We start from the raw sequence: 12350 nt of genomic DNA, 5'->3' as shown, positions 1-12350 counted from the left end.
CATTAAAAGGCACTGAAGTGAATATTTATGTGGTTTTTTTTGCTGTATCGTTTCTGTCAAAAAGCCTGACCCCCTGAAGTGTGGCGTAGGAGAACAGGTACATTAGGTATATGACACTACACCCTGTATGATCCTCCTATACCCCAAATGAATGGAGACTTTTCACCACTTTCAGGAAAGCACACTCCCACCCCTCAGGGGATGGCATGTGTCTTTTTAGGAACAGATCATGTGTCATTCATCCTTCTATGAGACCCAGCTGTGCAATGAACCACCATTGAGCAGAATGAAGACAAACCTTCTCAGAGTCCTGCGCTCTGACAAAGACCCCCTCATCCACACCAACCCAAGCAGGAAACAGCTTGCAAGACACAGCTGAACAATCTTTTCCCTGGAAAAGGCTGGATGTAGAGCTGTTTCTAAAAACAGGGCCTAGGAGCAAACTAAAAGTGAAATAATTTTAAGTTACGGTGAGAAAGGAACAAAATAGGGGATTCAAAAGAAGAGACATATGGAAAATTAATTTCTTTAATTGTAAAGAAAGAACAGTGTTCAAATAATGGGACTTGAAATAGACATAAAGAATGATTTCATTAAGAAAAGAAGGAATTTTGCAGAAAATCAAATACCAGTTTCAAGCTGTAATGGACTTGAATTCTGACTCCAGAAAGAGGAAAGGAGTGGGACTATATTTTGTGAAGGGCAATATGGAGAAGGGTTGTCCCCAAACTAAAAAGCATTGACAAGGAAGTCCAGTAGTATGTAATGTGTGTCTCTCTAAGAATAAGAGGCAGGCATAACCTTTGAAGCTGCTCCCAACTACAGAGAAAAAGAAAACTGAAAAGATTTATGAAAGAAGAAAAAAAAAAAACCAAAAATAGGAAAAAAAAAGAAAAACTCCCCAGCTATATTCATCTGCTAAAGACACAAAATTTGCTCACTGGCCTTTGCTTTCTTCCCACTCCCCAAACATACCCTGCACTACAGAGTCTCTGTATTTAGCTAGCACATTATCAACACTTTCCAGAACAACAATTATCTTGCAGGTGGAAAAAGTGTGCAGGTCCAAAGCTGCAAGCCTAGGATGATAAACAGAGATATTGCATCAGCATTCTTTGCTTGCACTGTGTTCTGAAATAAATCTAGGAATTCTCTGACAGATCCTAGAATATCTGAAGCTTTACACATCCTTATGAGTGACCCCAGATAACACCATGCTGGTAAAAGAACTGAAGATAAAACCCATATTACATAGCACAAGTCATGCCCCCTGCCCTTACCTCCCCTCCAGGCAGGCACACTGAAATATCCCTGCTAGGAAATCTGGATAGGGGCAGTAGACATAAAACCAAAGCCAGGAAGGGTGAGAACAGCATTACAGGCTGCAGCTCACAGTAAGCTCAGCCCCAGAGATCAGGTCAGCTTTTAACTTCTAGCACACTTTTTCATCAAAAGCTTTAAGAATACACCAACCTGTTTCCCCAGACCACAGAGAACTGAACTAGACCAGTCCCCTGGGGCTACAAAAGTTACATGGCCAGCACCAGCCTCTTTGTTAGTCCATATTGTACTCAGTAAGTATTGCAAGCCTGTGGAAAACATGATTATCCTAAAGGAAATAAAACAACAACAAAAAAAAAAAAACCAAAAAACCACCAAAAAAAAAAGCCACACATCTTTTAAGACAAGATCTATCATCCCTTCTTAATCCCCAACTCAGCTACAGTCACTTGCTGCTTCTCACCTTGCAGAAAATGCAGTGCAGTATAACGACCACGCACAACAGCAACAAAACAAACAGAACCACAAAACCTTTCCATTCCCAATCAGTTGCAGAAATGGAAAAATACAAAAATACTGCCTGAAATGTACTTACTGGTCGAACTTCCCCAGTAGTGTTGGTGTACTGGCGGGCCAACCCAAAGTCTAACATGTAGCACTTCCTGTACGTTGAAGGTAACCGGCCCATGGCAAAGTTGGACTGGACAAAGAAGGAAAGAAAAGTCAAACTGATGCCAGCAGCTTGGGTAAGAGTGGCCATTTGTTAGCAAAATTTCATCATGTAGCTCCACATGCTTCTGGTGGAAACAAGTCAAAGAGATTCATTTTAAGATGCACTTTAAACACCATGATTAGAGAATCACTGCCTTGATAAGAAGTTCACTTTGCAGATGAGAGACTGAGGAGTCTCAAAATTGCTAAAATTCACACTAGGTTAGCTAAATTTCTGCTGCTCTGACAAAGAGCTACATTTAACACCACTAGTTCTGCAGTGAGAACTCCATGATTTGCATAACAGGCTGGAGTTCTTGTAGGCAAATGCTTCTGTTCATAGTTCAGCTGCTAGCATGAATTATTCTGCCCTAACTCCCAGGATCTCCATTTACTGCATTGCACTGCCAAGATCTATCTGAACACTGAGGCATATAGAAAACACCAGGCTTGATTCTCAGTAAATAAACCAATAACAAGCAAATGGAGCAACTCCTTTTTTTAACCTCAATCCTAAAGTTCCATCTTTTACCATAATGTGTGGCTGCTAAAGGATTTGTAGCCAATTACATCAGTGACTGGTTTTCAGCTGAATCCAGTCAGCCAAAAGCAGCTGATTTTAAAAGGAGCAAATGAGTTTGCTAGAAAGAAATTGGTCACAGGTATGGCACAGCAACAAGTGTTCAGGTCAAGTAGTGAAGAGCTGGAGGAAGAAGACTGGCATCTAAAATGAGACTTGGAATTACTGTGCTTTGCCTAAGCAGATGACCAACAATGACTGTGTTTCTGACACTGGAAACTGTGCTCCAATTCTTTTGGCAATCACTCATATAGGATTAAGAGCATGATTTAGCTAAGTCAAATACATGAATTAAGATTTATTCAAGTGATGCGTCACAGAACAAGACTTCCTTTCTGAACAACTTTTACAGTGATAATTGACTGGGCTCCAAAGGGCCATTCAGAACTAGACTGCTTCAATCATGGGATCTTGACTGGTGCAAGTATGACTGACAGCTACCAACCCACCATGGAGCAGCCTCTGCCAATAAAAGCTGGTTTGCTTTGCACTTAAAGGAAGGACAATACAATATTAATATTCTGTACCTATAAAAAACACCAAACATGTCAGACAGTGGAAGTGTGCAAGGAAGCCTAAATGTATCTGCTGAGACCTGTCCATACTCGCACTGTCTTTATTGACTCAAGCAGAACAGACAGACATAAAACCAAAGGAAAATTTCCAAAACAACATACAGGCTTGATGTCCCGATGCAGGAATCCCACAGAGTGAATGGCTTCTATTGATTCCAGAATCTGTTTGCCCAATCGCAGCGTTGTGCTCAGGGTGAAAGTCCCTCGAGGCTGACTCCTTCTGAGATCTGCAAGATTTCGGCCCTGAAACAGTCAATAGAACACTTAAACCACCACAGGAAAGCAGAGCCTTTCACAGCTGTGAGTTCTAACATGCAACACCAAAAAAGCAGGCATGCTACCCAGAGAGGAGCTCATGCCAAATAAAGCTCTGCTTTATTTCTTGAAAGATCTTGCAGTTGTTCATTTTAGTTTTTAAGTGATGCATTTGCTGATGAGAGGATACCAGATTGTTATCTTGAGAAGTCAGCTGGTCACTGTTTGTACATTAGGCATGGCATGGACAGCAGTGCCTCAGAGTGGAGAGACCGGCATCTCCTCACTGTTAAACCCAGACCATACAGAAGCTGAATTTAGCACAACCTCTGACTGCTCTCTGAGCCTTCTAAAGATTAAAGCAGTACAAATTCCATCAGCAGGTCATGGTGCTGCAGTTTCATCAGAAACTTCCTAGCACACATTGTCTGGTTCAAGCTCAAGCCAGCATTGTTGTGGCAACATCACAATGGGGAAAGTTGTCTATCAAGAAAATCATACCCAAAATCAGGAGAGGAGGATTTTTCCACTGACTTAATACTTATCAAAACAAATTGCTAATTTACCTCCAGTTAATTAAATTTCTGAGGAAAAACAAAAGGGCTACCAGCTATGCATGAAAATCAAGACAATTTAGGAAAGAAAAAGGAAAAAATGACAGAGTAAATGCAAGAAAAAATCCCAGTGTTATTTCCTGTCTGTCATCTCAGTTTTGTCTGTACCTCTTTAGCTTTGTAAAGAGAAGCTACTAAAATGACTGTATTCCATGGCAGAGTGCTCTTGTAACCCACAGAACTAATGCATTTACCAACTCATTAAAAACACTAGAACAGGAGCCTGCTGTTTCAGAGAACATTCACAAGGAAAAAAAGCTATAGGGACATGCTGTTCATTGCTATGCTTTAGAATCTCTTGATTCTGCTTCTGTAAAGACATATACAGAAGACATCTAGCATCAATAGAAGACACATGCTTGTAATACAAGTCCACATGAATTCAAGTATAATTCCCAACAGCAAATATATAAAAAAATCCAAACAGCTGAGAAGAAAAGGGAGATTGCTTTCCAAATGCCATCTCTTTATCCACTTATTTCCAGTTCTGAAGTTATGTACAGACATCAAGGTGCTAGCTGGCTCATGTAGCATATGACAAGTCTCTCAAATTGTTTTGAGCCATGTTTCACTTCAGGCTCTGGACCCTTGAAGAATCACATCTGACACAGGCCAGCTCATAGATACAGCCAAACCACGGCACGCCACCCAGGTTTGCTCCTTATCATGAACAAAATCAAACTAAACCACCTCTCTAGTGGTTATCCTCTTGAATTTCTGTGACACTTTACTAGAGGCAGCACAGCTTTGTCACTGCTGTTCTGAAACATCCAAGTTACTGAACTGACAGCAGATCTTGCTTTCCACTGTAAAGCTGTTCCTTGAACACCAGCTCTCTTATCCAATGATGATAGGGAAAGCAAGGCTCATTTTTTTCAGGGCTGCACACTGAAATGTGCTGTAAGTTTCCCCACCTGCTATTGCTACCAGGAAAAGACACAAAATGAGCATTATTTTCCAAATAAACACTGTCAGGCTGATTATGGACCAGCGCAGATGCAATGAGTTGCAAAGCTTGAGAGTGGAAGCCTCAGTCCTGGTGATTGAAGGGAGAACTGCAGTACACAACATTCAGAGTGACACGTGATAAACCATGTCTCAGCAGGTCTTGAAGTTGAAGGAGAATTTTAGCCTGAACAGTGATGGTGCAGAACTAGCTAGTGCCTTATGTATCAACATCTACATCTGCAAATAATGAAATTATTTTTAGCTCTGCCTACTCTACGAGCTCGGTTACATAGTCAAGAACAAACTAGAAAGTAAGAGAATCCATGCAGAGAAATTTCTTTCCAAGATAAAGTCTCTTTTATCAGGCTTGGTAAGGACAGGATTGGGAGGGTAGAAGCCTTGTTCTTCCATGAGCTCCAGGCTAGCCCTTTCATGAATCATATTCATGCTCACACTGCAGCAGCAGCAGTAGCCAGGGTTGTTTAGAAAGTAAAGGATTTTTTCTATGCATAACAGCAGTTGGGATGCCAATGGTGCCTAAAAGGCAAAATCAAGCACCAGGAGTTTACTGGTTTTATACAACTGCCTTGCAAAGCAGAACTACAAAAGAATCAGAAGATTATTTTAAAGAAATACTGGGATTTGCTGGTACCTGTTTTGCTTCACCTACTGCCTAGCAGTGCAGTCACCATGTGGTAGCTACCCAAGTATTTGTCCTTATTGACTTGATATCAGCAGTGTTCAAACAGGAGTAAACACTTCCACAGCAGAAGCTGAGTTACTGCTGAGCTTGGGAGAGACAGGGGAGCCAGAGATCATGGCCTTTCACAGAGAAACTGTGCTGCTGCTGTGACACCATGGCTCACTCTGAGCTCTGATACCAGGCATATTTTGAATGCAGCATCACAGCTCAGCAGGAGGTATTCCAAAGAGCTGCCACTGCTGCACAATGCTGTGGGCTGCTCCTGTGAGCATTCTGAATTGAGTGCTTTCCCCAGAAAATTGACAGAAAGCCATCTTAAACAGAAAAGCAGAGCTATGAAATATTTTAGCACATCTTGATGACTGGAGCCATCCCAAGGGATATCAAGAACAGCACCAGCCCTTCTCACCCTCTTCCATTCCACCCTCTTTCTGTGTACAACCAAGTCTTTACACCAGTGCTTAGCCTTATTCCCTCCGTGTAAATCCTTCCCAGTGATGCCATCTCTATTGGACAGACAGGAGAGGCAAAGGACAGAACTCACCTGAAGCTGCATGACCACATAATTAAACTTTTCATTTCTTCCACAGCCAATAAATCTGCAAACATGATCCTTCCCTGAAAAGAAACAGAAATGAACAGAATAGAACACAAGATAACAACCCTGTGATCATGATGTTTAGAGAAATGGTTTCTGATTCAGGGCTGGTACCCATAAAATGGTATCAGGTAAGGAGTTATGCATAAAAAACTGAGCTCAGCTCATTACACCAACTTTACTCAGTACAAGCTGACTTGTACACACCACCACCACCACCACACTTACCTACTAGCACTGCTTACCCTGAAACAGCTAATCTAATGCTACCTCAACATGAGCAAACCCTGATTTTTATAGTCAGAGACAACTGAAAAACAAATATGTTTATGGAAATACTCCACTGAAACATAAAAGCAATTTCATAAAACAACAGAAAGAAAAAAAAATGGGGCCATTCAGTGTCAAGTTCTGGCATGATGTTAGTACAAACTACACCTATGCAGGCAAAATCAAACTAACTCAGCAAGCCCACATTACTCAGCTGGTCCTCAGGGGGGGAGCAGAGGCTGTGGTTTCAGACCCTGACCTGTAATGGATTTGGGATGGTTTGCTCTCTGGATTCTCGGAAGGGGAAGGATGAGGCATGAATTCCCTGTCACTGTCATATTTTTCTGAAAAATCCTCTTGCCCAGGATTCTTCTCCTGGGAAGCTGAGAAGCCTCAGAGAGAAATGAAAACAATATTATCACATTTGCTTCTCCTGCGTTTTGCTGCTTTGGAATGTGGTTGGAGATTGTTTATCCAACAGGTGAATTGTTTTAACTTAATGACCAATCACAGTCAGGCTGTGTCGAGGCTCTGGAGAGAGTCATGAGTTTTTCATTAGTATCTTGTTAAGCCTTTTGTAAGTATCCTTTCTCTATTCTTTAGTATAGTTTAGTATAGCATTCTTTAATATATTACCATAAAATAATAAATTAGCCTTCTGAGAACATGGAGTCAGATTCTCAATTCCTTCTCTGTCTGGGGGACCCCAGAAAATACCACATTCCCCTAATAGCAGGCTGCTGATAACAGAGTAAAGGCTGATGCACACCACAATGGTGAATTCTTGGTTCCTGGTGGGGTTTCCAAGCAGGGAAGGGCATGAGTATCATTGCATAACTTTGCCCTATGTTTCTTTGTAGCACTTAAGCAGTGGTGATTTGAATTAGTTTTTAAACCAAAGCTTATTGTTTGAAAATTCCCAGTTTTAGGGAAAAAAGGGAAGAACATGAACACATAATGAGTTACTGCACTGCCTGTAGCACGCTCAGGGCCCTGCTACTGCTGTCACTGTGTGCACCACAGGCCTGGGGCATCAGAAACCACTGGGGACAGCAAGACATGACAGAATAGGGATGTGGAGGGCAGCAGGAATCAAAGGAGCATCTTTTTCACTGGAGAACCAGAGCTTTGACCAGAGCAGTGCACACAGCTCAGGAATATGGAGCTCCATGCCAGGACCCTCAGTAAGAGCATCAAGAGCTTGCCCTTTAGGGCCCAGCAGCATCCCACCAGAACAACCACACTCTCTGTCCTACCATAAGGAGGTAACAGAGCTGCTGGCAACCAGAACTGGAGGAATGGAGACCCTGACTGCTCCTTAATACCTTTGGAAGAACAGGTTTAGGACAAACAAACACCAGTCCTAGTATCGACCTATATCTGAATGTTATGTATCTGCAGATCCTTCATGATTCTGGCATGGACATTATCCAGTCTCAGGACTGAATGTGCAAGACCATGCTGAAACCATCAAGGTATGTCACAAACCACGATATTTCAGGAAAAGATATTCAGAGATTAGGAAAGCACTCTCTTCAGTATATCACAGAATCTTCTGTGCTGGAAGGGACGCACAACGATCATTGAGTCCAACTCCTGGCCCTACACAGGACCATCCTCAGTAGTCACACCTGAGAGCATTGTCCAAATGCTTCTTCAGTTCTGTCAGGCTTGGTGCTGTGACCACTGCCCTGGGGAGCCTGTTCCACCCACTCTCTGGGTGAAGAACCTTTTCCACATATCCAACCTAAATCTCCCCTGATTCAGCTTCAGGCTGCTCTCTCAGGTCCTGTCATGGGTCACCAGAGAGAAGAGATCAGTGCCTGCCCCTCCTGTTCCCCTCACAAGGAAATTGTAACTGCAGTGGGGACCCCCCTCAGTCTCCTCCAGGCTGAACAGACCAAGTGCCCTCAGCTGCTCCTCACACGGCTTCCCCTCAAGGCCCTTCACCATCCTCATCACCTTCCTTTGGACACCCCCTACAGCTTTATATCTTTTTTATATTGTGGCACCCAAAGCTGCCCCCAGCACTTGAGGTGAGGCTGCCCCAGTGCAGAGGGGACAATCCCCTCCCTTGCCCAGCTGGCCATGTGTCCTGGATTGCCAAGCAAATTGTACAGACGCATTTCTCTTTGCCATCTGTATGGCAGCTGTCTTCTGTTAAGTGGGCAGTTTTCCTTATTTCTTCTACAACCAATCCTCCCTCCAGGGAGACATCTGCTGATAATGGGATATTGAATGTCACTATATGACTGATAAGAACTACAGCACCCATTGGGAGATGCTCTGCCCAGAGGGAGGAGCCAAGTGTTCCTAACTGGACATAATCTGGGGATTCTGGAGATTCTGGAGCACCAGCACGGCTTCTCCACCGGATTTCCCAGAGGACCAGCTGCCTCTTCTTCCACTGGATCTTCAGAGGAAGACTACACCTTTTCTACAGGATCCCTGCTCCAACAGAACCACCCCTGACACTGCAGGAGGGCTGCAGCCACATTTCCAATGGGACTGCTACCAACACCCTGACCCACAGGGTGTCAGGTTGTGTTCTGACTCTGTCAGTGTTGGTTTGGTTTACCGCATTGTTTATTTTATCTTTTTATTTTCTTCCCTAATAAAGAGCTGTTATTCCTGCCCCCATATTTTTGCCAGAGAGCCCCTTCATTTAAAATTTATAGCAATTCAAAGGGAGGGGGTTTAGATTTTCCATTTCAGGGGAGGCTCCTGCCTTTCTTAGCAGACACCTGTCTTTCCAAACTAAGACACCATGCTGTGCCTGATGCCACCAGGACAGGTTGTCCCTCCTGGCTGCCAGGGCACTGCTGACCCACGTTCAACTTGCCATGGACCAGGATCCCCAGGCCCTTTTCCATGGCACTGCTTTCCAGCATTTCATTCCCCAGTCTGAGCATCCAGGGTTGCCCCAGCTGTTTTTCAGTGCCTCCTGGAATCATCTTCTCAGTAACTTCACCAGGCACTGAACTGAGACTGACAGGCCTGTAGTTTCTGGGGTCCTCCTTCTTTCCCTTCCTGAAAATCAGGACAACATTCACCAGCTTCCAGTCAGCTGGGACCTCTCTGGATTCCCAAGACCACTCAAAAATCATTGAGAGAGGGTTTGCAATGACATCAGCCAGCTCTTGGAGGATTCTTGGCTGAATTCCTTTACGCCTCACAGATTTGTAGGGACCCAGCTGGAGCAGCAGACTCTGCACAATTTCAGGGTCAACTGGGAATTGATCATTCTCACAGTCAAGATCCTCCAAGCTCAGGGCACTGAGACCCCCTTAGTCCATCAGCCGTGTTGAAGACAGAGAATGTGTTAAACACCTCTGCCTTGTCCCTGTGAGGTGACCATCCCCATCCTGCAAGGGGCTGATGTTATTTCTACACTGCCTATTTCCATTAAGACATTTGAAAAAACTCCTTTTCATTGTCCCCGGCAATTCTGGCCAGCTTCAACTCCAGCTGAGCTTTGGCTGCATGAATTTTCTCCCTGCAGTGGCAAGCAGCATGTCTGTATTTTTCCCATGTCACCTGGCCTTGCTCCTACTGGGCACATGCTCTTCCTTGACCCTGTTTCTCACATACCAGCCTGAGGGTGGCTACAGATACTGGGTGCCGCTGGTTTTCTGCTGTTGACAAGCTCATTGCAAATTCAGTGTTGATTTTGACAGGTTTTTGGTTTTCTGAGGAAACCCCTTGAGATACTGTGTGGATCTAGAACACATCCTGGTGTGAGTATTGCCAAGAAGGAACAACCAGGAAGCCTCAGCTGTCCCACCCACCTTTGTGCCACATGTCCCAGTAGGGGTGGCCGTGCTGCCTGCTAGTGTGAAGGGACCCTCAGAGCCAGAGCTGTCACTACAAAGTCAACATATCTGGACAACCTCAGAAAGAAAAAGAATCAGTTCTGTTTCTTTAGGATCTCATGACACTCCTGCGCTTCAGCAAACTGGCCACCCACACAGGTGGCAGAGAGGATGGACAGGAGCAAGCCCACACTCATCCCAGCCATGATTCACAGATTTACACTGAGTCCCACTTTGCTTTGTTCGCCTTTCAGAGCACCAGGGGATGGATATAGAGGCACAAGCCAAAACACAGTGACTGTTTCTAGTGACAATGAGAGCTATTGTGTGGTGAAAAGGGTAAATTACTCTTTTTTTTTTTTTTTTTTACTTGCTTTTATTTTTTTAAATAATTGCAAAGCATGGACACCACGTGCTTTTTGCTGCTGCAAAACTACAGATAAGCATTAAAAACCAACCCTCTGCCAGGGAGAACCTGCCCACCTAAATCACTAATTTCAGTGAAACCAGAGAGGTAGTGTCCAGTGGTATGACTTAAGAAATATCCTTGCTAATTTCTAAAAATTCTTTTAAATCAGTTTCCTCCATAACACTGCTATTTTCTGGATCACAACATTTTACAGAAAGAAAAAGCATTTTAGTTTTTATTATTTTTAGGAATTTTTTGCTTGTTTAGGATGATAACGTGTTTCTGCTTACTACAATTTTTGAAAATGATGAATGGACTGACAATTCTTGATAACCTGCATCCCCAAACTGACATGATTTTATACTGAATCCTCCTTTCCAGTCTAAAACAGGCTCAAACCAGTTGGTCTTGGGAATTTAGGCTCTGCCTGGAACAGCTCTGCCATGCACTGTCTTGCAACGCAAGCAACACCAGGAAAATAGAAGAAAGGAGGTGAAGGAAAACTATGCCCATTTCTGCATGAAACAAAAAGAATATAAGAGAGTGTAGGAAAGGCAGGCCACATTTAGAAGTGCTGCATGTACAGCCAGGCAGTCCTACAGGATGGATGAATGCCTGCAGCACCAAAGCCTCTGGGTTCCAGAGGCTTTCACTCATTTGTCATCTAAAGGAGGCACCAGATTACAACTGTTTGCTCTCCTGGAGCAGTTCATGCCATGCTGAAGTAGCAGATGGAGGCTGACAGTCAGGTGTGATTTTGGGATTCCTGCAGCTCAGTCCTGAGGCTGATCAGAATTATGAAGCACACAAGAACAATCGTGTTAATTACCTCCTGTGCAGACAGGATGCTGGAATTGTCATTCCATCCATGAATTCCCTTTAAGGCAGCAGGAAATAGCCTCTCTTCTGACACATGCCCTCCTCGAGCATGGAGATCATAGAAGAGAGCAGCAAAGCATATTTGAACCCAGAAAAGAAAGAAGGGGGGGGGGGGGAATGTATTTTTTTTCCAAGGTATGTTTGGTATGGGAAGCATCACAACCATTTGACTGCACTAACTGCCAGATGACACTTGCTCTTTTGCTAGACTGCTCTGCTCAACAATCACTCAGATATTCCAGAGGGTCACAAGTTATACCATAGAAAATATGCTCTGTATCTGCTTTTGTTTGGTACTAAAACAAAGCAAAAAACAGGGCAATAGATTATAAAGAGTTTTGGCCAGTTAATTACCTAACATTGGAGGAATGTTACATCATTCCTCCATACACATTATGAACATCAGCCCAATGTTCATAAGCACTGACTTAAGAAAAGTTTCAAAGTGCTTTATTTTGTTCACAAGCATTTAGTTAAGGCAAAATTTTAATGTTCAGCCATAGAAAAATATTCTTTCTACTGCAGTCTTTTAACTACAATGAATATAATAATGTCCCATATAATATGGAGTAAGAAAGATTTCAGTCACTGAAATGGTCTTCACCATTCTTTTTCTGAAGAAACTTAAAAATGACAGTTAATAATTATGTTCTCATGTATAAGAACCCCTTCGACCCTTGGAGAGATATTCATCACCTTGTAGAGATATGATTAA

At 43.2% G+C, this 12350-nt stretch overlaps 1 protein-coding gene across 2 annotated transcripts in view; it reads right to left on the bottom strand.

Annotated features, from left to right (window-relative positions):
- Positions 1 to 12350, bottom strand: part of TTBK1 (tau tubulin kinase 1) — a 105306-nt gene that overhangs the window by 61015 nt on the left and 31941 nt on the right. Inside the window, exons 4-6 of one of the 2 annotated variants that reach the window (XM_066546135.1) lie at positions 6212 to 6285; positions 3250 to 3390; positions 1877 to 1981 (exon numbers count right to left, since the gene is read on the bottom strand). In XM_066546135.1, the coding sequence (XP_066402232.1) occupies positions 1877 to 1981; positions 3250 to 3390; positions 6212 to 6285 (320 nt within the window). The remainder of the gene's footprint in view (positions 1 to 1876; positions 1982 to 3249; positions 3391 to 6211; positions 6286 to 12350) is intronic. The other variant, XM_066546136.1, reaches the window with a different exon arrangement.

The sequence above is a fragment of the Molothrus aeneus genome, chromosome 3 (genome assembly GCF_037042795.1).
Source record: "Molothrus aeneus isolate 106 chromosome 3, BPBGC_Maene_1.0, whole genome shotgun sequence".
In the NCBI taxonomy this organism is placed as follows: domain Eukaryota; kingdom Metazoa; phylum Chordata; class Aves; order Passeriformes; family Icteridae; genus Molothrus; species Molothrus aeneus.
The sequence above is the reverse complement of the archived record's forward strand: the minus strand, read 5'-3'. Positions and strand labels throughout refer to the sequence as shown.